Source organism: Zalophus californianus, chromosome 10 (assembly GCF_009762305.2).
Source record: "Zalophus californianus isolate mZalCal1 chromosome 10, mZalCal1.pri.v2, whole genome shotgun sequence".
In the NCBI taxonomy this organism is placed as follows: domain Eukaryota; kingdom Metazoa; phylum Chordata; class Mammalia; order Carnivora; family Otariidae; genus Zalophus; species Zalophus californianus.
In genome coordinates this window covers 95,403,591-95,430,550 of record NC_045604.1, presented here as the reverse complement: position 1 = coordinate 95,430,550, position 26,960 = coordinate 95,403,591, and the positions used below count along the sequence as shown (strand labels likewise).

General features: G+C 49.0%; 1 protein-coding gene across 3 annotated transcripts in view; it reads right to left on the bottom strand.

Annotated features, from left to right (window-relative positions):
* KATNIP (katanin interacting protein) overlaps nt 1–26,960 on the bottom strand; it is a 188,084-nt gene that overhangs the window by 33,900 nt on the left and 127,224 nt on the right. For all 3 annotated transcript variants that reach the window (XM_027609862.2, XM_027609860.2, XM_027609861.2), the window contains one exon: nt 16,138–16,275. In XM_027609862.2, coding sequence (XP_027465663.2) covers nt 16,138–16,275 — 138 coding nt within the window. The remainder of the gene's footprint in view (nt 1–16,137; nt 16,276–26,960) is intronic.

Genomic DNA, 26,960 nt, shown 5'->3' with positions numbered 1-26,960 from the left:
TACTTCTTTGGCACACGGAAGGTAGAGAAGCTCAGGCTGACGGGATGAATTCCGAAGTCCTCGGCATGACATTCGTAAGGTAACCTTCACAACAGGATCCCTGGCCTAGCCTTCCTGCCCCCTCCTCCCCACAACACTTGTGTCCCTACACAGACGTTGAATGTTTCCTTGTTCATGCTTAAAATATCATCACATCTCCTCCTGCCACTGCCCTGTTTGTCCATTCCCTTCTAGAGCAAAACTCTTTCTTGGAAAGGAGCTTTATCGAGAAATAGAATCCCGTATTTCATACAGTGAACTGTGTGTATTTAAAGCGTTACAACTTGGTAAGTTTTAACACGTGTATACATTATGGTGTATCATCTCCACAATCAAGCTAATGAGCACATATGTCGCCCCCAGAGTTTCCTGGTACCCCTTGGTAATCCCACCCTCCCTCCTTCTCCTGCCCCCAGGCAATGGCCCGTCCGCTTTCCGTCACTACAGATTACTCTGCATTTTCTAGAATTTTTATATAAAAGGAATCCTGCATGTACTACGTACTCTTTTTGGCCTGACTTCTTTCACTCAGCAGAAGTGAGGTTCGCCGTGTTGTGTGATTAAGAGTTTTATTCCTTTTCCTTGCTGAGGAGTGGTCCGTTGCGGGGGCGCCCCCACATTTGTCTGTTCAACTCTGAGAGTCACTGTCACAGCTGCTCCTCCCTCCTTGTCTCTTGGCCTCACCCCCCTCGGGCCTTCGCACCCACCTCTACGTGGATCCCTCCTCCGCAAGGGCATCAATCGCCGGGGTGGAGAAGCTTCCTTGTTAGTCTGGGACAATTTGGATTTATTCTTATTGTCCTGCTGTAATCACTCATAAAACCCACTTTCCACCCTCTAAAGTGTCCTGGTTTGGACAATGAATTGTAGGGTCCAGCAAGTCACCAGATCCGCTGGGAGAGGCACAAGTCCTCAGCTGGGGCTTGGTAGCGTTTGTGCAGCGGGTTACCCCCCTTCTGTAGATTTCCTTCTGGGCTTCCGGGCCCTGCCCTTGCCTGGTTTCCTTCCTGCGTCTGGCTCTCATGGCTGCAGTGCCTGGGTCCTTGCCGTTCCTCTGCATGGGCTGCCCCAGGGCTCAATCCCAGGCCTCGGGATCTCCCCGCACCCTCCACTAGGTGGTCTCAGCCAGGCCCAAGGCCCAAAATACCATCTTCCTGTTGATGACTCCTGATTATTTTAATCTCCAACCCCGAACTCTCCAGCAAGCCAAGTGATGGTGAGACCTCTCTTCTGTGATATCAAACAGGTCTCTCAACCTTAACATGCCCCAGACAGGATTCTTTTTTTTTTTTAAGATTTATTTATTTAGGGGGCGCCTGGGTGGCTCAGTCAGTTAAGTGTCTGCCTTTGGCTCAGGTCATGATCTCGGGGTCCTGGGATTTAGCCCCACATTGGGCCCCCTGCTCAGTGAGGAATCTGCTTCTCGCTCTGCCCCTCCCCCTGCTTGTGCTCTCTCTCTCTCTCTCAAATAAATAAAATAAAATCTTAAAAAGGATTTATTTATTTTAGAGAGAGACAGACAGAGAGAGAGGGAGCATGGGAGCAGGCGAGGGGCAGAGGGAGAAGGAGAGAGAATCTCAAGCAGACTTCCCACTGAGCATGGAGCCAAACATGGGACTCAATCCCAGGACCCTGAGATCATGACCTGAGCTGAAATCGAGTCGGACTCCTAGTAGACTGCACCACCCAGGTGCCCCATCCTAAATAGAATTCTTGATCCACTTTTCTCAAACCTGGTCTTTGCCCATCTTAAAAATGGTCCCACCATTCAAGTGGATGCCCCAACCTAAGAGTCTTCCTTGATTCCTCTTGTTCTCTCACTTACAAATCCTGTCTGTCAGAAGTCTCTAGGGGCTACATCCAAAACCCCTCCCGAATCTCTGACCCCTTGTCCCTGAATGCGCTGCTGCCCATCAGCCCGGGGGGCCCCATCTCTCCCCGAGACAATGACCAGAGCCTCCTAATCGGCCTCTGCTTCCTCTCTGCACTGTCACTTGCTCCCGCCTCACACGAACACACTTTTTTGTCTACACGGCAGCCCAGTCTTTTTTTTAAACAACATTATTAGTTCATGGCAGCCCCCTCCTTAAAACGGCCCAGCAATTTCTCACAACACGGAGAGTAAATTCCAGCTCCCTTCAGTGGCCAGTGAGGCCCATGTGATCCAGCCCCTGCTGACCTCTCTGACCCCGGCTCCTATCACATTCCCCCTCTTGCCCCCCACTCCCCACACACTGCTCTGGTCGCCGCTCCATGATCCTGCAAAACTCATGGCCACCCTGGGACCTGTGCACTGGGCTTGGAGTGTTCTGCTCCAGGCACCTGCAAGGTTGGCTCCTTCTTGTCTTCTGAGACATCATCCTGACCCTCTCTCGAGCCCCTGACTCATCCAGTCCCCTCTCTCTCCCATTGCCCTGTTCGATTTCCTTCCCGTCTCTGGAACGATCTTGTTGATCAGCTTTTAACTTAGATCCTGTCTCCCCGACTCAAACTTCAGCCCTCAGACAGTGGAGGCCCTACCAATCTTGTCCAAGGGCCCAGCAGGTGCCTGGCACATGACTAGCACTCAACCCTTACTCTGGAACTACATGAGCATGAACACAGGTGTTTTTCTCCAGGCCGGCACTGCTCTCTGACAGTGTCCTGAGAACAAATCTCATCAGGAAAATGGCAGCCTGTTGTTTCATCCCCAGAACAGTGTCTACCTCGCTTTGGCTGCTGATTTGGGTTTGAGATATGGACTCTGAGACCCCAGGGGTATCCACTTCTCCGCATTCCCCACCCCCCTTAGCCTTCCTGCCGCTGGCGAGTAAGCTCTAACGACATTTCTAGTTCGCCGAGTTCCGGCCACAGAGGTTTCCGTCGCAATTTCAAATGAGAAGCATCAAGCCCGTGTTACACCACAGGAACTCGGCTTCAGTCATCCAATTGCGGGATGGCAGGCTACTATTTGCCGACTGTCAGAAAAGTCGATTCTCAGAGCTCTCTTTTACATGTTTATAGGGATGTGTTCTCTGTTTAGCAGAGGCACAGAGCGGGCGCGTGCTGTGAATTAATCAGGAAACAGCTATTCGAGAAGGACAGCGCGGGCAGCAACAATGACTCGTTCTGCACGATTTCCACCACGGAAACATCTGGCGAGACAGAAACACTCATTTCAAGAGGTGCTGGGGGTGCTGGGGAGGTCTTCCAGTCCTGCGCAGTCACGAGGTGGGCACCCTGGCTCTCCTAATGAGACGTCTGGCTCCTGATGTGTGTTTGTCTACATTCCATGGACAGCCTGGGGCACCGCCTGACCTCTAGCCATCTGCCGCCCAGCTCCCTCCAAGAAGTCTGGCGGAGAAGGGACAGAAGGAGGTATGCAGGGGGCCAGGCAGGTGGGAGACAGATGTGCAAAGGTGGAACCTCAGGGTGTCGTGGGGGGCATGGGGAGCCGAGAGGCTCGGGTCCTGCCTGATGGTGCTTAAATCTGAAAAGTTTCCAACACTCTGCAGGCCAAATACGCCATATCTGTATGCAGATTTGGCCCAAGGATCACCGGAGGGGGTTCCATGGTTGGGAAAGAAATAGTAGTCACTTCACCAGGAATTCCAAGTATGAAAAAAATAAAAGGCCGCATCATGTCACCCAGCCTTGGAGCAACTCCACAAGGGCCCATCTTGCAGATGAAGACACTGAGGCTCAGCCTTCCCCGAGGCTGTGCAGCTGGTGTGCAGGGAGCCACTCTGATTGGCATCTCCCTTTGGGTCAAGCTAGACCCCGAGAACGTCTGGCCACAGGCAGAATCACCTGCCCTGGGTGGACCTCTAACCCCATTTCTAGTTTTCACTAAGTCCCCGTGGACCGACTTTCTCCTTTCCCCATCCTGGCACCCTCCTCAGCCCTGGAGGCGATCGCTGTGGGCCCTGGGTGGGGAGTGCGAACATGTGTCCTTCCAGACTCTTCCCCCGTATTTACGGATGTAGGGATGTCCCTATCACCACACTTCAGGGGCGAGGTTAGAAACCACGTGAGATGCACATGTGCAGTGTGGAGGAAGCCAGCTCAAGGATTCTGCAGGTCCAGATTCCTCGGTGTCCCCTCAGTAAAGCTCTGCATGTGGTGTGTCTTTGGGTGTGGATACAGGGAGACGATTCTCTCGCTTCTAAGGAACCAGCCTGCTTCCTCCTTTCCAATAAGCAGGCCTTTAGTCCTGCCTGTTTCCCCCTCTGGCCTGGCTTCCAAGGAGTCCAGGGTGAAACTCCTCCTACCCTCTTAACCTTCAGAGACACTCTTCTGTCATGGGTTTTCAAAAGGACCCTTTGGAACCCTTTGGTTGGCTTGGGGTGAATGGGAGCATCTTTCCTTGTTCACACCCCGACTTTACTGTCCTTCTTTACAGTTGACAAGAACCCACCATGTTGAAACCATCATGCATTTTTAATATGACAATGTTAATATTATTTCAGTCTACGTAATTTAATTGACTTTGCAAGGCAACTTTCGTCCTTGGCCCTGGGGCCGAATGACATCTCTTCCAATGAGCATACACACCACTTAGCAAAGATGGATGGTGGTGCAGTTCCGTTATGACAACAAGCCAAGCAGAGGTGTGGGCATTTGCATTGGTGAATGCACTCTCCCCAGAGACAAACACCTGCCTTAAGCACAGCCAACAACCACCGGAGAACAGCATCTGGAGGAGGCACTGGCTAGGCCTAAATGCTCAGAGTCCCTGAAAGCAGACCCTTCCTTGGGCACCCACCTGGAGTTGGCCTAGCTGTGCAATGGCTGGACCCCATTCATGCACAGCCCGTGGGGGCCATATTGAAGGCATCCCACACTCTATAGGTTCTGTCATGACCCAGGGGCTTTGGGCTGACTGAGAGGGGAATCCCCCTGATGGTAGGTTTATTGGGGATGGGGGGGCTTTGCGGATTGAGCTGCTGCTGCCTAGGAGCCACCATGCAGGCTTCAGGACCTGGTTCAGGGGCTGACTCCTCCAGGAATCTCTCTGTTGCCCCTCCCTCCCCTCCTCTGGTGGAATCGAGGGTCCTCCTCTGGGCTCTTGGAGCTGCGCTTACCAGCTGGTGCCTGTCCCCGCGTGGATGTAAAATCTTCAAGGACAGGGAACAGTCCTGTCCTAATTCCTATCTGTCCTGAGGCCTAGCTCTGGGAACTGAATGTGGTCCTTCCTGGAGCACCTGAACTTGAATGTTTTATGGGGAGGAGACCTTAATGGCCTTTTACACATCCCTGGGGATGAAGAGCAATGAAAACCATTTTTGTGATGTAGAAAGTTGGGAGAAGATGGTGAGACGCTGCGACATTTGACAAGCACCTACTACCTGCTGGGCTCTGGGCCAAGCACTCTGGCCCTCCCAACATCACAGACGCAGGACCACAGCCTCGGGTGGGACATGACAGATCGGGTCACTAACTGGCGGCCCTACAGCTAAATCTGGGCTGGGCTGGCTCCTGGAGCGGTTAACATTTCCCAAAACTAGTTGACAATTTCTAAAAACCGGGAGCTTTCTGGCGTCTCCGGAACATTCAGGCCATCTGGCACCATGGGGCCAGTGAGAAGGGGCAGTGACTGCCGCCTCGATGGGGCATGGCCCTCCAGTGACCACAGTCTCTACTGAAAAGCAGGACTGTGTGATGAGCCCCAGACGGCCTGGTAGTCATGTGACCACCGGCCAGCCGCTCTGTTGTCCAGTGCCTCAGTTTCTCCCTCTGTAGAGTGGAGCTGATCATGCCGTACCCATCTCATAGGGCTGCTGGGGGGAAGCAATGAGCTGATACATGCAAAGCCCTTTGAATACTGCCTGGCACACGGCATGTGCACGAGAAATGTAAGCCGTGTACCCCGCCCACTGCCTGGATGTATGTACCTGCCAAGGCTGGCGGCTCAGGGCTAGCATGGCCCGGAGACTCCCTGCTCCCCTAAGGCCCGGTGCAGCAATCCCCCTGTTCTGGGCAGAGGAGGAATCCCACGCCCCGTAGCGTGGGGCTTAGAATCACTCTCGCTGTCCCTAGGCCAGGACTCCCCTAGATCCGGGCTGAGGCCCCGGAATGCAATTCTTACAATTTTGTTCAATCGAATACATAACACATGGTGGGGCCTTTCGGGGTCCTGGTCTGTGTGGGATGCAAAAGAAGAAAGCAAGGTTCATCTTAAGGAGTGCATGACAGTCTGCATATTAAGGGGTCACAAACTCAGGTGCCTGTAGGGCCATAGTGGTGGGGAGGGGGGGTGTGGGGCCTGGGGTGAGCAGGAGAACACACGCCCCACCCCGCCCCGTCCAGAGGGTGCCTGGGGCCACTCAGCTCCAGCTGATGGACGCCACACACAGAATGGTGCCAGTTCATCAAAAGCCAAGTTTCAAATGTTGTCAAGTGATTCCCAAGCTGGACAACACTGTGAGGGCCAAGTGGGGTACACCTGCGGGATGGCTTTGACCAGGAGGCACCCCCCGTTTGGGGTATCGGAAGCTCAGGAAACCGAGGAACACCTAGGAAAGCATGGGACTTGGTGCCTGGAAAGGCATGGCTGGAGACCACCCGAAGGGACCTGGGGCAGGCTAGGGGTGTGCAGGAGGCTTGTGTGCAAAGAGAGAAGGACCTCGATGTCCCCGAAGGCCGGGTTTGTAATGAGCTGGGCTAGGCATTCTGAGTTCTGGGAACAGCAGGAGCAAAGGCACAGTGAAGAGAACAGCTTTATGGGGAGCAGGGGGAGATAAAAGTTGCACAGGGGGGCGCCTGGGTGGCTCAGTCAGTTAAGCAGCTGCCTTTTGGCTTGGGTCCTGATCCCAGGGTCCTGGGATCGAGTCCCACATTGGGCTCCCTGCTCAGCAGAGAGCCTGCTTCTCTCTCTCCCTCTGCCTGCCTCTCTGCCCACTTGTGCTCTCTCTCGATCTGTCAAATGAATAAATAAAATCTTTAAAAAAAAAGTTACACAGGGATGGAAGAGCTAGGGCACCAGTTTGGGGGTCTGGGAGTGGTCCCCCCCCCACATGCATGCACATACACGCAGGCTCTAGGTGAGCATCACACATGGGAGAGGCAATGTGGTGTAACAATGTGTCACTGTGTCAGGGAGACCAGTGGGTGTGGTGGGGACTGCAGTGCCATGACTCAGCTCCCCCGAAGTTCTCAGCTGCAGATGTGGCCTCGTGTCGCCAGATCTTCGTTTCTCAGTAAAAGTAAAAAATTCATATTTTCACGTAAAACCTCCCAATTTTTTAAAAGCTGGCAATTCAAAGAATGTTGCAAACGCCACGTGAGCCGGCTGAAATGTGTCTACGAGCCACCTTTGGTTGGCAGGGGCACAGTCCCTGTCATGGCCTTCTTGCCAGGACGTACCAGGACGATGTACCAGGACTGTGCCACTCCCCGGAGGCCTCTGTAGCTGCCAGGCCCCCGGCTCGTCCCCTGGCTTGGTCCCTCATCACTGCACTAGCCCCATTGAACTGTGGTTTGCTTTTGATCCCCCTGGACCCCCCTGACTGGGTGTGAACTGGCAAGGGCAGACAGCGTGTCTGATTCTTGGCCCCAGCACAACAGCTGAGTGTGGGGGATCGATAAGCCTCTGCTGATGAGACAGGGGGGCTGAGCAGATGAGTGAGGGGAGTGGGGAGAATGGGATGCGTTCCACTTGGGGGTCAGTGGGCAGGAGGCAGCAGGGGGCAGGGAGTGGAGAAGGAGCAGCTGGGTCTGGAAGGAGACAGGTTTTGGCAAGGGAAATAGCAGGACTTCGGAATGGCTGGCAGTGAGGGGCAGGCGGAAGAGAGGAGGACGCAGAGGTGGGAGTGAGACTCTGCTGCAGGCAGCAAAAGGGAACGGAGGACCAAACCAGCCAGGGCAGACCCGCCTGGGCTTGGGCGGACAGGGTTGGAGTGTCAGTGCCTTGCTGGGCAAGGTGGGAAGGGGAAATGCCAAAGACAAGTGTCTGGGGGCCAGGATGGAAGCTTGGTTCAGAAGTTAAGCTTGGGGGAAGGTTTAGATCTGGGAGCCGATGAATTAGTTCAACAGCATGTGACTTCTGTGTTCTTTGAGAAAAAGAAAAAAGACCTAGTTTAGATATCATTTCCTATGTTCCCTTCTCGTGGAGATAGCACCTCAATTTTCCACGGGGCACCCATCCTTCCCCCAACCTCCCTTCAGAGGGATAATGTAAGCCCACCCCAGGTTGCCTGGCTGCTGGGTCCTAGACCTGGGGCTTTCATGAGGACAATCTCTTTCTGCAAGGGCTGCTGAAATCAGGAGTCTGACATCATTAGGTGCCACCCATTGGAACCTGAGGATGAAGCTAACACAGAGGAAAGCAGAGATGCATGAAAGAGGGAGGCAGATTCTGGATGACATCACACGAACTCCTGGATCCTGCCATGCCTGAAGCCAGCCACCCCATACTCTCCTGTTACCTGAGCCGACAAACTCCCTTTTGTGCTTAAGTCAGTTTTAATTAGGTTTTCTGTTCTTTGCTACTTAAATCAATAGGTTCAGTTACTGAATCACTGCTGGCTGAGGTGGGCAGGAGGCAGGAGAGGGGGAGCTCTACCCCCGAGGGGGTCTGGGATTTATCTAGACCGGCACCTGCATGTGGGTGAGCAGCCCTCCCTCATTCAGATGTCTGTCCAGCCCAGCTACTGCTCGTCCCGCTCTAGTCTGCGCAATACAGCACACGGGCCTCAGCTTCTGTCCTGGCTCTGTACTGGTGCTCTCATTCCTGCTGGGAGCGGTCTGGCCCTGAATCCCAACCTGCCCCTTGGATCCTGAACACCTTGTTGGGCCCCTCACCAAAGGCTGAATTCTCTGCTTGCATCTCCTTCCCCTGCTGGCTGGGGGCCTGCTTCAAACCTGGGACTCCTGGGGCTCTCAAGGTTACCAAGCCCCTAACCTCCTGAATGTGGACTCTGGTCACAGATGTCAGCACCCTCTGGTGATTGACAGGGACCGAGGCCAAGCCTGAGGTCAACACCTCAGAAAGCCTCTCATGCACCTGGGTCGGTCCCCTTCCCACCAGCCACCCTGCTAAGATGCCATCGTGCTGCCCAGACCCTGCCACAGGGCATAGCCACCAGGCCACACTGACTCAGCCGACCAAATTAAGGTTGCCCCTTTGACTTCGAAGCCATTGCCATGTTTGGGCTTGATTTATATCCTGATCCAAACAAACCAACTATAAGAGAACAATTTTGGGATGATTAGGGATATTTGAATATGGACTGGATATCTGAAGATTATTAGTGCATATTTATTATGGTCAGGTAGGATAGCGGCATTGCGGTTATATAAAAAACAGCTCCTTATCTGTTAGAGATGTGCACTGAAGAATTTATGAGTGAAATGGCAGGAGAACTACAATCATAGGTAGTAGGGGGTAGATGAAACCAGAGTGGCAGGATGTCGATTACCGTGGACGTGGGCGAGGGGTGCGTGCAGTGTTACTGAGCTCATCGCTTTCCTTTTGCGTTTCATTGAAAATTCTCCCTCCTCCCCCAAACAGAGGCCTTGCTGAAATGCAAACATTGTCCTGGGACAATGTCCTGGGATGAAGTGAGTCTCCCTGAGGTACACCCCCTAAGCACCGGGACCCCCATCCAAGCTACCATGACCCTTAGCTAGAAGCCTTCTTTGGGGGCTCTCCGTTCCCTCTAATCCATTCTCCAACAGCAGCCAGAGTGATCTTTTCAATTCCTCAGTCAGATTATATCACCCCCTGCTCAAAACCCTCCAATAATGACGCTAACAGTGGACACGTGTATAGAGCTCACAGAAGCCAGGAATCATTCTGAGCAATAATCACCCCATTTAAGGGATGAAGAAACTGAAGCACAGAGATGTGGAGTAACATGCCGAAGGCCACACATCTGGGAAGAGGAGGAGCCAGGATTTGCCCCCGAGGGGCTGGCTCCAACGCCTTTGCTCTGAGCACTCCTCTACTCTGCCTCTCCAGGAGTAAGATCTGAACCAGGGAGACCCCCGTGACCTGGTTCCCGCCTATCTCTGGGACCTCCCCTCACACTCTCCTTTGCTCACCATTGCCAGCCATGGCCTAACCTGGATCCTAGAAGTGCTAAGGATGTTCCTGCCTTGGGGCCTGTGCTCTGGCTCTGGCCCCCTGAGCTCACCATCCAAAGCAGTCCTGCCTCCTACCCGCCCCACCAGGCCTCTGTCCCATTCTTACTGTATCTTTAGCACTACCTGAAATTAACATTATTCGTTTGTGCCCTTGTTTATTTCCCTTCCCTGCGAGAAGGGAGAAGGGACAGGGCCGTGTGGACAGGGCCTCGTCTATTTGTTCACAGTCATCAACCCCACGTGGCTACTAAGTTAACATTAAATGAAATGTGAGATGCAGTTTCTCATAAGAAGTGTTGGCAAGAATGTAGAGAAAAGGGAACCGTGGGCGCACTGGCAGGGCTATAAAGTGGACAGCCGCTCTGGAAAACAGTATGGAGGTTCCGCAAATAATGAAAGAGAGAACCACCGCGTGATCCAGCAATTCTGCATCTGGGGATCTGTCCTTATGAAATGAAATCATATCTCCAAAAGGATCTGCACCCCCGTGTTCACTGTAGCATTATATTTACAATAGCCAAGACATGGAAACAACCCAAGTGTCCACTGACAGATGAACAGATAAAGAAGATGCGGTGTATAGACTCAGCCATCAAAAAGGAGATCTTGCCATTTGCAAAGACATGGATGAACCCTGAGTGCCTTATGCTAAGTGAAATAAGTCAGACAGGGAAAGACAAATATTGTACAATCCCACTTACATGTGCAACTTAAAAAAAACCTGAACTCACAGATCCAGAGAACAGATTGTGGGCTGCCAGAGGCGGCAAGTGGGAGGTGGGTGTGATGGGGGGAGGTGGTCAAAAAGCACAAACTTTCAGTTATAGGATAAATAAGTCCTGGGGATGTCCTCTATAGCATCATAACTGTACTTAACAATACCGTGTTGTATATTTGAAAGTTCCTAAGAAAGGTGATCTTAAAAGTTCTCATCGTAAGGAAAAAAATGTTCTGTAACTATGTGCGCTAATGGAGGTTAACTAAACTTATTATGGTGATGATTTTGCAATATATATATATATCTCAAATCATTAGGTTGTGCACCTAAAACATCTAAGAATATAATTTTATGTCAATTACAGATCAATGAAAAATAAACGAGTAAAATAAAATGCACTTTCTCCGTTGCACCAGCCACATCGCAGGTTCTCAACAGCCACCTGTAGCTCATGGCTACTGAACCGGATGGGGCAGATACAGCACATTAGCTTCATCACAGAAAGTTCTATGAGACAGTGCCAGCTTAGACCACCATGGAATATCACAGATATAAGCCACTGGGAAAATCTAACATTCATTCATTCATTCATAGACTATTTAATGAGCAGCATTTCTGTACAGGAACAGCTACACAGGGGTGGGGTCCTGCCGGGGTCTGGAGGACAGCCGGTAAGCACACAGCTGGACCCCTGGGGAGTTGCCAGGGTGGCTGGGAGAGGGAGAATCTGCAGGAAGAAGTATGGGATGGGGGATATGGGAAGGAAGGAGGAGGTGCAGACTCCCCTGGACTGATCCCCTTTGACCTTGGGTACGAGCCTGCACAAATTGTCATAAACTCCGATTCTCCACGCCTCATCTGGATATCACAAAGCGTTAAGACAAACTGCTTGTGGGTTCTCGGGCAGTGAACTCATTCCTTCATTTGGTAACCACGTGTGTCTACTTTGAATGGGACAGTGGCGGAGACAACGTAGGCCCTGCTCTCAGGGGCCCATGGTGGTATGGGGGAGGCAGGTGTCCATCCCGGTACAGGGGTGATGGAACATATTCCTGAAGTCCGGAAGTGGCATGAGGGTCAGGGGTCAGGGCCGGCTTCCTGGAGAAAGTGATGTTCGGTTTTCCGGGCGCCCATCCCGCCTCCCCCACTGTTGTGACCTGGCTGGAGGTGGCATCTGCATGGTTACTTTGTGGATGAAGATGGTGATAATGTGCCTGTTTTTACTGAAGGGCACCACCAGGTAGCAGATAACTCATAGGCTTGTTCTGAAGGAAAACACAGACCACGGGGAGTTGCCAAAAGCCCACTTCTTGGATGGGTTACTAGATACTCTAGTAGGGAGATTATTGGCTCCTTCCTCCCAACAGATGTAGCGCTGCTGGGGAAGTGGTGCCGAGAAAAACCCACACCCCTCACGTTCCCCTCCCAGCTGTGTCCCTTGCGAGTCACTCGCTGGGCAAGTCACGCCATCTGAGGAGTCCCCCGAAAAATGTGACAGACGTATGATCACAGCCTCCTCCTGAGCCCGAGGCAGACATCGCCGATCCATCACACACACTTCTCTTTATGAACCAGAAGGAAGGTTCCAGATCCTTCTCAAGACGGCACTCCAGGCAGCCATTTCCAAGCAGGGCTGGCAAAAAAGACACAGTTTCTCTGCCCCCAAGGAGCTCGCTATTCTAAGCTCCAGCTTCTTTGTCTACAAGGTGGGGACTGACGCCACCTTGCAGGACTCCTGGGGGTTAACTGAGATGATTTGTTTGTTGAGTTATTTGTTCATGCATCAAATGTTGACCAAGCGCCTACTGGGTGCCTCACGCCTGCCTGGTGGACGCAGTCCTGGATAAATGGCAGCTGTGACAAGTATAGACATCTGCATGCTGCCTTCTGTTTGCCTGCATGGACGGATTCTAGCCCATGTCCTCACTTCCCCTGAAGTCCCTCCCCCTGGGCCAGCCCACACTCACCGCATCGCCTAATGAGGGGGGAGGGAACCCAGTGAAGATAGCCTCAGGACTTCATGGACATCATCTTATTTTCCAATAAAAGAGACTTCTTTTTTTCCTAGCACCTTCTTTTCTTATGTTCTAAATAAGCCTTGGTTGGAATCGCTCCCCCCTCCCCCCATTTAACTTTTCTCCCTTGGAGTCCCATACACAAAACACTGTATTAACAAGCTGTGTCTACCAGGCCGAGCTGTATTTCCTATAAACTCTCATTTTATCTCCTCTAAAACACACAGTAATAGCATTCTCTGGAGAATATTAAATCAAACCAACCTGCAGCTGCATTTGTTTGCACTTTCTGCCCCCGGTAAATTCTGGCAACAGATGGGCGTGCGTTACATAAGTGGCACCCCCGGCAGGGACTGCGGTCCTCCACACTCTGCTCCGTGTGTAGAAATACCTCAGGACTCGGATCCCCGCCGCCCGAGGCTGCCCGAAGCACCCCCAACAACACCCTGATGTCCTGCTCCTCTTTTTTTATTCTTAGCACACAGGGAAGGCTGAGCGCAGGTTCAAGAAGAAAGGCGGGCCCAGCCATAAGGGATGAAGCTTATCTGCTTTGTAATCCAGCACATAAAATCCGCTTTTCTTGGCCTGAGACATATATTCAGTGACAGAGCTGAGCTACAGGGCATGGGCTTGGGCAGCCAGCACTGTTTCATTGCTCATTCCAGAAGCTGCCAACGACCACCTGCCAGGAAATGTCCAGTCGACTGGGGAATGAGAGAGCAGGGCCCTACCTGCAGGGAGTACCTGCAGCTACACAGGGGTGGGGTCCTGCCAGGGCCTGGAGGACAGCCCGTAAGCACACAGCTGGACCCCTGCAGAGTTGCCAGGGTGGCTGGGAGAGGGAGAATCCGCAGGAAGAAGTATGGGATGGGGAGTATGGGAAGGAAGGAGGAGGAGCAGACTCCCCTGGACTGATCCCCTTTGACCTTGGGTACGAGCCTGTGCAAATGTCATAAACTCCGATTCTCCACGTCTCATCTGGATATCACCAAGCGTTAAGACAAACTGCTTGTGGGTTCTCGGGCAGTGAACTCACTCCTTCATTTGGTAACCACGTGTGTCTACTTTGAATGGGACAGAGGCGGAGACAACGTAGGCCCTGCTCTCAGGGGCCCATGGTGGTATGGGGGAGGCAGGTGTCCATCCCGGTACAGGGGTGATGGAACATATTCCTGAGGTCCAGAAGTGGCATGAGGGTCAGGGGTGTGAGGACTCCACTCTGAAGAGCCAGACTCTTAACCCCTCTTTTGTCTGGACTGTTTTCTCGTGTTCTCATTTGCACTTACTCCTTCATTCAACGTTTATTGTTGAGTGCATGTGCCATTGGGCTTCCTGATCAATTTAGACGACACTGATACGAAAGACACAGACCCCGCCCTGGAGGTATTCCTTGCCGAGAAGCCAGCAGACAAGTAAATAAAAATATGGCCGGCTTCCTGGAGAAAGTGATGTTCGGTTTTCTGGGAATTTGCCATGGAGGCAAGCATCTGGAGCTGAGCCAGATGGGAGGGGCCAGGGCCTACAGGTGTAATTCCCAGGCAGAGCAGTGGAGAGGCACAGCAACGGGCACTCTGGGGTACGGCTGGAGCTGGGGGTGGGGGCTGATGGGAGGGAGACACAGGGCCTGGTGCCTGGGGATTACAGGGCCCAGGTCACACTCGGAGGTTTGACCTGAATCCTCCAGGTCAAGGGGAGCCTTGGAGGGTTTGAAGCCACAGAGAATTATGATCAGACCTCCCAGAGGCTGTTGGAGACAGACTGGAGGCCTGGGCCTAGGTATGGGATGGGGGGGGCAGTTCAGAGGCCACACTCTCGCACACCTCTGCCTTTTCAAGTGTGGGGCCCTCCTCCTGGGATATGCTTTCTCCTTTTCTGCCTCAGCTCTGTGCCACTGTCTCTTTCCATTACGGCTCAGGTGTGCGCTCCTTCCAGCACCTTCCCAGAGCTCACCCAGCCTGATGCAGGCTTCCCTCCATGCTCCAGGGGCTGCAGTCTGGACAGGCCAACTCCAGCCCAAAGATGAGTTTGCTTTGGACTGTGTGGTGGTTTCAAAAGAATTTAAATTCGCTGTCGACATTGACAAACCAGAGAGGCTACTATCAAATTCCAGATTCCCAGCTCTCCGGGAATGTTCAGAAGATCTAGCAGCACTGGCTAGCTTTTGTACATAGCAACCATTAGCTGAGGCTGAGAAGTGGCCTTCCCTTTACCTGAAGCATGTGCTTACCCGTTTGCCACACTCCCCACTGTGCCCTACTGTCTCTTTTGACAATACTGAAGCTGAGGTCCAGTTCCCCTTGCTCATCTGCCTTGTATTATCGCTTCCTGAGAACAAACTGGAAAACAAAGTAGAACAATTCTTGTCCCCACGTCTATCACAAGAGGGGAAACAAGATAGACTGAGGAGGTCCTGTCCTTCCTCACCCACTGAGTTCCCTGCTGAGTTCCTGGAGCTTCTATTTGAAACTCCTGGTACGCTGCAGTCATCTCTATGAAGGCCTTCAGCACACTGCATCATATTTTTATTTACTTGTCTGCTGGCTTCTCGGCAAGGAATACCTCCAGGGCGGGGTCTGTGTCTTTCGTATCAGTGTCGTCCAAATTGATCAGGAAGCCCAATGGCACATGCACTCAACAATAAACGTTGAATGAAGGAGTAAGTGCAAATGAGAACACGAGAAAACAGTCCAGAGAAAAGAGGGGTTAAGTGCTTTGGAGTAGGGGGTGGTGGGGGGGTAGAAAGGAGGGCAGGGATTCTGAAACCGGGGAACAGAAGAGCACAGAGGTTAAGAGTCTGGCTCTTCAGAGTGGAGCCCTCACACCAGGAACACTGGCACACCTGGGCACAGAATCTCAGGCCCTGCCCTCCACCTGCTGAATTAGAACCCACATTTTAGCAAGATCGCCGGTAAGCTGTCGCAAAGTGAATGGGCCAAGAGTCTGACTGCGTGGGTTCACAGTCTCATGGTGATGCTTATGGGCTGTGTGACTCTGGGCATGTTACATAACCTCTCTGTGTGTCTGTTTCCTTATCTATCAAAACTGAGCCCCAGTTCCTATCTGTCCAGTTCCCCCAAAGGGTGGCTTGATCTTACTTCCCAAACCTTCAAGCTGAGGCTCTGCTCCCTGTGGCTCCAACCACGCAGCATGAAATGCCCTGCCAGGCACTGGCTACCCCCAGCAGGAAGGGCAGCGGGACCTCCGCTTACCCATCTTGCAACTTCAGCAACCAGATGATTGGACGGCGCTAAGTGCTCCCATCAGTCAAATGCCTGGCAAGGAGTCGGGGCCTTTACTTACGCCATCAGCTGTCCAGTAATTCCAAACCTTGATCTTGGCTAGACCAAAGTCCTGCAGCCGTCTGGTGTTGCGGATAACAAAAAAGAGCTGGAGCGGCGGGTGGAAGGGGCACATCCACAAGGAGGGGTCTTTCTTGCTCTGAAACACCAGCAAGAGAGGGGAGTCGTTAGTCCGTTCTCTGCCCCTCCCCAAAGTAAACGGGCTGAGGGCAGGAGGCCAGGCCTCCCTTCTCTATGTAATCCAGGGTGGGCTTTTAGACCTCACCGGTCCTGACTGCACTTTGTGGCAGGTACCGACTTGTCCCTGGCACGAAGCTGCCCCACGGGCCTCTCTGCTCTGCCATTCGGGCTGAATTTAATATGCAGCAGGCTTTTATTTTAATCAATTTAATCAGCTTTGGGGAGAGCACTGGGGGTGGGGAGAGACGAGAGAGAAGGATGGGCAAAGAGCAGCCACTTGTGTTATTTCATTAAGCAGGCAAGCAGAGTCTGGTTTTCTTTTGTAAAACCCTGTGGAATCTTTAAAATGTAAAAATACAAAAAGAGAAAAGGAAAGAAAAGAAAGAGAGAGAGAAAGAAAGGAAGGAAGAAGGAAGGAAGGAGGGAGGGAGGGAGGGAGAGAGAGAGAGAGAGAGAGAGAGAGAGAGAGAGAGAAAAGAAAGAAAGAAAGAAAGAAAGAAAAAGAAGGAAGGAAAGAAAGAAGAAAGAAAGAAAGAAAGAAAGAAAGAAAGAAAGAAAGAAAGAAAGAAAGAAAGAAAGAAAGAAAGAAGAAAGAAAGAAAGAAAGAAAGAAAGAAAGAAAGAAAGAAAGAAAGAAAGAAAGAAAGAAAGAAAGAAAGAAGAAAGAAAGAAAGAAAGAAAGAAAGAAAGAAAGAAAGAAAGAAAGAAAGAAAGAAAAGAAAAGAAAAGAAAGAAAGAAAGAAACCAGTGCAGGCACTGGGACAGGGTTGTGGCACAGAGCCCCAGGAACTGCTCTGCTCCCTGGTAGGGTTTCCAAGCCTCAGGACCTCTGAGTGTGGATCCCGCCCACCGGCCAGGCCACTCCCAAGGCCAGAGGGCCAGAGGAGCAGGGAAGCCCCCCTGTCGCGTCCACTCGCACCGATAAAATTCCATGTCATGGGTACTTTAGATGAAGGTGGAAAATGCCAAATCCAGGAACTTTTCTCAGCGCCAGCTGCCTCCTGTCCTGACGAAACTCACAGCTGCTGCTGAACATCTCCCCCCACGCTCGGCCTCAGGGCCTTTGCACAGGCTGGGCCTCTCCTTGCAATCTGCTTCCAGCCTCTCCCACCCGGGGGGGTTAAGCGCAAATGTGCTGTCATTCCCACCGTCACCCCTTCCCTGATACCATCTCTCTGTCCTCCAGGTGCCCACGGGTCCTTGCAGGGCCCGAGGCTAGCATTTACTCAGTGTCCCACAACTACCTGTTTTCCAGTCCAGGTCACCCCTCCACATGCTTGGCTGTGCGCTCCTGAAGGGAAGTGGCTGTGTCTAACTCATTCCAGAACGCTGAGCGTTCAGCACAGTTCCTTGGCACATGGTAGATGCCACAGAATCTTTGTTGAATGAATAAATGACGGGATGAATGAATGATTGATATTTACCTCCTAATGGCTGTCCCTTCATAGAAATTTTAGAGAAGAGGCTGCAAACTGATCTGGCCTGCAGGGCGATTTTGTTTGGCTCATGAAGTATTAAAAACACATCATTGGCCACATTTAATTATGGGGAGATTTCCCCTCCCCTTCCAGAGCTAGAGTTCTGGCCCTCCATGGCCAGCGTTGGGGGCTCTCTGGCGCCCCAGTCCCCACTGCTTCCTGATGTTTTACACCCCTTTCTCTTCCCAGGATATGACTCTCTGGCTGGCCCCTGCAGGTGTCTGACTCTCGGGTCCCTGCTTAGAGGCTGAGATGGAACCACCGCATCTCTGATGCTGGCTAGAGTTGTCCCTTTTACCTAAAGGGAGCATCGCTGTGTATTTGAGAAGGTCTCAACAGACTCCTGTCACCAGGACCACGCCGGCCACTTGATAGAGCCAGGGAAGGAGGAGATTGGCTGGCTCGGGAGTTTTGCCGGCCCCTTGGAGATGCAAGGCCCAGGCTCCAGCTGCGGAAGAGAACAAAGCGGGGCTTGTCCCAATGACAATGGTGCCTTTCAGGAGGAAGGCGGTAGCTTTTGTTAAGGGAGAGAGAGGAGTTCAAGGGGTTCTGACTTATTCTGGCCGAGTTTCTCGAGCTCTGCAAGAACTTTCAGTGCTCCGGGCAGCTGCAAGGGGTCAAGATACCACAGCTCAAAATCCACCGGGTGCCCCTCATTCCTTCCCCAAATCGGGGCCTAAATTGGGTCAGTGTGGCTGCTTGACAAAGTAAGAATCTGAAGGCTGACCCTTAGACACGGGCGAGGGGACCGTACTTGATTTCCCATCACATTTCTGTCAGCAGGAGGGATAACAGGAGGACTAAGTGGGAATCATGGTGTTCAAAGTCAAAGAACATTAACCTGCGGGTAACTCAGGGCCTCATTAGCAGACGGAGTCTCTAAGAAAAAGGCTGACGGGAAGCCGCTGAGGGCTGACCAAGGCGCGCTGGGCAAGCCGCAGGTACCAGGCCAGCAGGCCGAGCGTCCGCTGAGCCTGCCCATCTCTGCGATTGCAGAGAAGGCAGAACGAGAAGCAGGGCACCTCCTCTCAAAGCCCTGGTGCGGACTAGCACTGTGTAACCCATGTCCCGGAAGGAAGACTGCAGCTCAGCAAGGGGGAAAGTGGTGCGGCTTGCCTAAGCGGTGGAGTCAGGATTCACACCTGTTTGAATTCATTAATTCATTCTGTCTTAGTGTGGATTCCCCCGGAAGCAGACCCCGAGGCAAGGATGTGAGCGTCAGGAGATTATTTAGACATCAAAGGAAACACCAGTTGGAGCGTGGGAAGGCCAGGGGAGGAAAGACATTCCATAGACAGTGTGTTACCAAGCTAGCCCTTCCTGTGGCATCTGGAGCTCGGTGCCACCAGAGAATGTGGGGGCCAGAGCAGAACATGCCTCAGTGCAATGCCACCCTTGGGATGAGGGAGCTGGGGTATTCACACCCCAATTCCCACCAGCGTAGGTTGAGGGTGGCTCCTAGGGGCTCAATTCCGCACCAGTTTGGGCCTGCTTCAGGGGAGGCCAAGTGGGCCCCGGAGGCCAGAAAGACAATCCGAAATCAGAGAAGTATCGGTGCCAGCACACACAGACGCGGGAAGGACCAGGGGCTGGGGAGGCATGAACAGCAGCTGTTACCCACTTGCCCAATATAAATACCCTCCTGTGAGGCAGGCGCTGAGCCACACACAGGGCTGGGCGGTGGAGCCTGGCCCACCAGGTCCCAGCTCTATACGAGCTGGGGAAGCAAACAAGTAAAATTACCAAGGAAAAACCCCATCAGGCAGGGATAAATTGGACAAAGAAAATAAGAGAGAAATTATTAATGGCCAATGGAAGGGCATTTTCGAACGATGGTCAGAGGAGGTCTCTTGTAGGAGGTCTCTAACTCCTAACAAAGGTGCTTTCCTCTTCCAGAATTAGCCTGACACTGATCCACTCCCTCGGGCAGATGCTGGATTGCCCTCAGAAGTAGCCCCAATTTAATAAATTACCATAATCAAAAGCAACAAGCTACTGATACACGCAACAATTTGGATGGATGTCAAGGGCATTATACCGAGTGGAAAAAAGCCAGTCTCAAAAAGGTTACATGTGGTATGATTCCATTTATATAGCACTCCTGAAGTGACAAAAAATACATAGAACAGATCAGTGGTTGCCAATGTTAGGGACGGGTGTAGGGAGGTGTGGCTATAAAGGGCTGCGTGAGGGAATCCCTTTGTGGTGATGGAACCATTGCTGTGTATCTTGATGTGGTCATAGTTACATGAATCTACATGTGATAATATTGCATAGAACTCACATATGCACACAAATGCATGTACGAAGGTCTGCACCTTATACTAACGTCAATATCCTGGTTTTGATAATGTACTACAGTTACATAGGATGTCAGCGATGGGGGAAGCCGGTAAGGACACATGGGACCTCTCTATATTTTTTTTAAAAAAATTGAGATATAATTCACATATATCAAATCACCACATCATTTAATTTAATCATCATTTAAAGTGTGCAATTCAGTGTTTTTGTGTATTCCAAGGCTGTGCAATCATCACCACTATCTTTTTCCGGCATATTTTTTTTTTTACCACCCTAAAAAGGAACCCCATATCTTTTAGCAGTCATTCCCCATTCCTGCCTACCCCAGCCTCTGGCAACCACTGATCTACGTCCGGCTCTATGAATGGACTGTTCTGGACACTGCATATGAATGGAATCATACAATATGTGGCCTTCTGTGTCTGGCTTCTTTCACGTAGCATCCTGTTTTCAGGGTTCATCAATGATGTAGCAGGTGTCAGTGCTTCGTTCCTCTTCAGAGCTGAGTAATATTCCACTGTGTGGCTATACCACATTTTCTTTATCTGCCCATCAGTCTGTAGACATTTGGGTTGTTGCCACCCAGCAGCTATTATGAATGATACTGCAATGAACATCTGTGCATAAGTTTTTGTGGGAACATGTTTTCAATTCCCTTGGGTCTGTACCCAGGAATGGAATTGCTGGGTCATGCGGTAACTCCACATTTAACTTTTGGAGAAACAGCCAAACTATGTTCCACAATGGCCGTACCATTTTACTTTTCTGTTCCCATCAGGAAGGTATGCTTTTTCCACGATTGCCAATATTGTTATTTTCTCTTTTCTTTTCACAAATGATAACATCTTAGTGGGTGTGAAATCATATCTCATTGTGGTTTTGATTTGCATTTCCCTGATGACTAATGATGTTAAGCATCTTTCCATGTGCTTCTTGGTCATGTATGTGTTTCTTTGGAGGAAAGCCTATGCAGAATACCTTGGCCATATTCTCATTAGGTTGTTGGTCATTTTGTTGTTGAGTTTAAGAGTTCTTTTCTTTATGTATTCTGGATGATAGACCCTTATCAGATATATGATTTGCAAATATTTTCTCCCATTTTGTAAGCTGTCTTTTCACTATCTTGATGAATGTCCTTTGATGCAAAAGTGTTTTAAATTTTGATGAAGTCTGATTTATCTATTTTTTCTTATGTTGCCTGTGCTTTGGATGTCATATCTAAGACCTCACTGAAAAGCTCAAGGCTACAAAGATTTATATCTATGTTTCTTTTAAGAGTTTTACAGCCTTAAAACTTTAAAAGTTTTAAGGTCTTTGATCCATTGAGCTAGTTTTTGTAGACGATGTTAGGGTACAAATCCAACTTCATTCTTTTACATGCAGAAATCCAGTTGTCCCAATACCATTTGCTAAAAAAATGACATTTTTCTCCATCCAGTAGTATTGGCATCCTTGTTGAAAATCAAATGACTGTAGATATAAGAGTCTATTTCTCTATCAATTCTATTCCATTGATCTCTCTGTCTATCCCTATGCCAGTACCACAGTCTTGATTACTGAAGCTTGGTAGTTAAGTTTTGAAATCGAAGTGTGAGTCTTCAAATTTGTTCTTTTCCAACATTGTTTTAGCTATTCTGGGTCGCTTAAACTTCCATATATATTTTAAGGTCAACTTTTCAATTTCCACAAAATAGGCAGCTGGAATCTTGATAGGATTGCATTGAATCTGTAGATAATTTGGGGAGCAACACCACATCAACAGTATTAAGTCTTTCGATCCATGAACATGGAATGTCTTTTCATTCATTTGGGTCTTCTTCAATTCCCACCAACAATATTTTGTACTTTTCAATGTATAAGTCTTTCACTTATTTGGTGAAATTTATTCTTAAGTATCTTACTCTTTTTTTTTTTTAATTTAAATTGGTACAGCTACTCTGGAAAATAGTATGGAGGTTTCTCAAGAAGTTAAAAATAGAGCTACCTTAAGTATCTTATTCTTTTTGATGCTATTTTAAACAGATTTTTTCCCTTAATTTTCTTTTCAGATTGTTCATTGCTAGGGTATAGAAATACAACTGATTTTTTTTGCATATTGGTCTTTTATCCTGTAAACTTGCTGAACTTGATTTTAGCTTTATCAGTAATTTTTGTGGATTCTTTAGAGTTTTCTATATATAAGATCATATCACCCACAAATACAGTTTTACTTCTTCTTTCCAACCTCTTATTTCACTTTCTTGCCTAACTATCCTGGGAAGAATCTCCAGTACAAGGTTGGACAGAAGTGGTGAAAGCAGTCATCCTTGTCTTGATCCTGATCTTAGGGTGAAAGCTTTCAGTCTTTTACCAGCATGATGCTAGCTCTGGGTTTTCATGGATGCCCTTTATCAGGTTGAGAATGTATCCTTCTATTCTTGGTTTGTTTATGGTTTTCCATCACAAAATGGTGTTGAATTCTATCAAATGCTTTTTCTGTATCAAGAGTCACATGGTTATTTTTCCCTCTATCTTATTAACATGGTGTGTTATATTGACGGATTCTTGTATATTGAACAACAAACTACACATTCCTGGGATCAACTCCACTAGGTTTCAATGTATAAATCTTTCTATGAACTGGTAGGTTTTGTTTGCTAATGTTTTGTCAAGGATTTTTATATCTAATTCATAAGGGATGATGTTGGTCTATAGTTTCCTTTTCTTGTGATATCTTTGTCTGGTTTTTGTTGTCAGGGTAATACTGGCCTCACAGAATGAATTTGGAAGTGTTCCCTCCCCTTCTATATTTTCAAAGAGTTTGTGAAGGACTGGTGTTAATTCTTTAAATATTTGGTATGATTCACCAGTGAAGCCATCTGGTCTTCGGCTTTTCTTTGTGGGAAGTTGTTGTTGTTGTTGTTGTTTTTAATTAATCCAATCTCTTTACTTGCTATAGGTCTAGCCACATGTTCTATTTCCTCTCGAGTCAGTTTTGGTGATTTGTGTCTTTCTAGGACATTGTCCATTTCATCTCAGATATCTTCATTTATTCGCATAAAATTGTTCAGAATATTCCCTTGTAATCATTTTTCCCCTGTCAGGTTGATAGTCCCCTCTTTCACTCCTGATTTCAGTAACTTGAATCCTTCCTTCTTTTTCCTTGTCGAAACCTAGTTAACAGGGGGGCGGAGCAAGATGGCGGAGGAGTAGGAGACCTGGATTTCGTCTGGTCTCAGGAATTCAGCTGAATAGGGATCAAACCATTCTGAACACCTACGAACTCAACAGGAGATCAAAGAAGAGAGTAGCAACAACTCTCTGAACAGAGAAGCGACCACCTACTAGAAGGTAGGACGTGCGGAGAAGTGAATCCGAGGCGATATTCGGGAGGATAGACGGCGGGGGAGGGGGCCTCCATCGGCTGCTTCTGGCAAATGATAGAGCCACGGAGCACAAAATTGGAACTTTTAGAAGTCGGTTCCGCTGAGGGACGTCACTGCAGTGGCTGAGCAGGAGGTGGAATCCTCGCGGGACAGTGTGGACTCAGGACCCTTGGGGTCACAGAAAGACCGGGGGTGCCTGAGTGCGGCAGAGCTCCCAGGTATCGGAGCCGGGAAGCCGGCTGCAGAGATGGAGCCGAGGCGCGGGCTTGCAGCTCGGGGTGGCCATAAACTGTGATCCGCGGCCCAGTCGGGCCACTACGCCTCCAGCAGGGACCCAACAAGCGGCAGAGCCAGGGAGACTCCCCTCCCTCCCCCAGGAGGAGCGGCGCGGGAGTGCACCGCAGGGATCTGCTGGGTTTGGAGACTCCACACGGGGTCGGGTGCCAGAGATAGAAACACTCGGTCACAGGCCGGGTGAGCACGGAGTGCGGCCGGAGACCGGGGACACGGGAGTGACTGCTTTTCTCTGGGGGCGCACTGAGGAGCGGGGCCCCGAGTTCTCAGCTCCTCTGGGCAGAGAGTGGGAGGCCACCATTTTCACCCTGGTCCTCCAAAGCTATACCGAGAGCTTGAAGGAAACAAAAGCTCCTGAGAGCAAACCCAAGCAGCCTGCTTAGCCCGGACTGACAAGGGTGGGGCGATTCTGCCTCAGGCAAAGACATTTGGGAACCACGGCAACGGGCCCCTCCCCCAGAAGATCAGCACGAACAGCCAGCAAGCCAAGACCAAGTTTACCAATCAAGGAGAACGGGAGAACTCCAGCGCTAGGGGAATACTGCACATAGAATTCATGGCTTTTTTACCATGATTCATTAGTTTTTCAAAGTCAATTTTTTAAACTTTTTTGTTTTTTTTATTTTGAATTTTTCTTTTTCCTTTTTTCAACCAACATCTTATCAATCCCTTTTTTAAAAAAAATTTTTTATTTTTCATTTTTAGAGTGCTATTTTATCCCTTCATAGTAGTAACCCTTATTTTTGGCATATATATGTAAGTTTTTCTCTCTTTAAAATTTTGATATACAGTTTCTTCTAACAGATCAAAATATACCATAAATCACTAGTGTATGGCTTTGTTCTAGTCTCCTGCCTGATCACAGTCTCTCCCATTTTTTTTCTTTTCTTTTTTCTTTTTTTTTTAAATCTTCTTCTTTCTTCTTTCAAACAACTTCTTATCAATTCCGTTTATAAAACCTTTTATAAGTTTCATCTTTACAGTCATCTTCCATCCCTTCATTGTATCAACCCTTATTTTGTACATATATAAGTCTTTCTTCCTTTAAAATTTTAGGAGGCACTTTCTTCTAACAGACCAAAATACACCCAAAATCTAGTGTGTGGCACTGATCTATGCACTAGCCTGATCATATTTGATCATATTGTTTTTTTTTTGTTTTGTTCTGTTTTTGTTTGTTTTTATCTTTTTCTTTTTCTTTTTTTTCTCTTTCTCTTTCTTTCTTTCCCTTTCTTTTCCCCTGGGTTCAGGTCTTTTCTGATTTGTATAGAGTATATTTGCTGGGGACGTTGTTAAGCTGTTAGCATTTTGTTCTCTCACTTATCTGTTCTCCTCTGGACAAAATGACAAGACGAAAAAAATCACCCCAGCAAAAAGAACAACAGGTAGTACCATCTGCCAGGGACCTACTCAATACGGACATTAGTACGATGTCGGACCTAGAGTTCAGAATCATGACTTTAAAGATACTACCTGGGCTTGAAAAAAGCATGGAAGTTATTAGAGAAACCCTTTCTGGAGAAATAAAAGAACTAAAATCTAACCAAGTCGAAATCAAAAAGGCTATTGATGAGGTGCAATCAAAAATGGGGGCACTAACTGCTAGGATAAATGAGGCAGAAGAGAGAATCAGCGATATAGAAGACCAAATGCTGGAAAATAAAGAGGCTGAGAAAAGAGAGATAAACAACTACAGGATCACGAGGGCAGAATTCGAGAGATAAGCGATACGATAAGATGAAACAACATTAGAATAATTGGGATCCCAGAAGAAGAAGAAAGACAGAGAGGGGCAGAAGGTATATTGGAGCAAATTATAGCAGAGAACTTCCCTAATGTGGGGAAGGAAACAGGCATCAAAATCCAGCAGGCACAGAGAACCCCTCTCAAAATCAATAAAAATAGGTCAACACCCCGACATCTAATAGTAAAATTACGAGTCTCAGAGACAAAGAGAAAATCCTGAAAGCAGCTCGGGAGAAGAGATATGTAACCTACAATGGTAGAAACATTAGATTGGCAACAGACCTATCCACAGAGACCTGGCAGGCCAGAAGGGACTGGCATGATATCTTTAGAGCACTAAACGAGAAAAATATGCAGCCAAGAATACTATATCCACCAAGGCTGTCATTGAAAATAGAAGGAGAGGTAAAAAGCTTCCAGGACAAACAAAAACTAAAGGAATTTGCAAACACAAAACCAGCCCTACAAGAAATATTGAAAGGGGTCCTCTAAGCAAAGAGAGAGCCTAAAAGCAGCATAGATCAGAAAGGAACACAGACAATATACAGTCATAGTCACCTTACAGGCAATACAATGGCACTAAATTCCTATCTTTCAATAGTTACCCTGAATGTAAATGGGCTAAATGCCCCAATCAAAAGACACAGGCTATCAGATTGGATTAAAAAACAAGACCCATCCATATGCTGTCTGCAAGAGACTCATTTTAGACCCAAAGACACCCCCAGATTGAAAGTGAGGGGGTGGAAAACCATTTACCATGCTCATGGACACCAAAAGAAAGCTGGGGTGGCAATTCTTATATCAGACAAATTAGATTTTAAAACAAAGACTGTAATAAGAGATGAAGAAGGACACTATATCTTACTTAAAGGGTCTATCCAACATGAAGATCTAACAATTGTAAATATCTATGCCCCTAACATGGGAGCAGCCCCTTTTATAAGGTAATTAATAACAAAAGCAAAGGAACACATTGACAACAATACAGTAATAGTGGGGGACTTTAACACCCCCCTGACTGAAATGGACAGATCATCTAAGCAAAAGATCAACAAGGAAATAAAGACTTTCAATGACACACTGGACCAAATGGACTTCACAGACATATTCAGAACATTCCATCCTAAAGCAACGGAATACACATTCTTCTCTAGTGCCCATGGAACATTCTCCAGAATTGATCACATCCTAGGTCACAAATCAGGTCTCAACCGATACCAAAAGATTGGGATTATTCCCTGCATATTTTCAGACCACAATGCTTTGAACCTAGAACTCAATCACAAGAGGAAAGTCGGAAAGAACTGAAATACATGGAGGCTAAACAGCATCCTACTAAAGAATGAATGGGTCAACCAGGAAATTAAAGAGGAATTAAAAAAGTTCATGGAAACCAATGAAAATGAAAATACAACTGTTCAAACTCTTTGGGATACAGCAAAGGCAGTCCTGAGA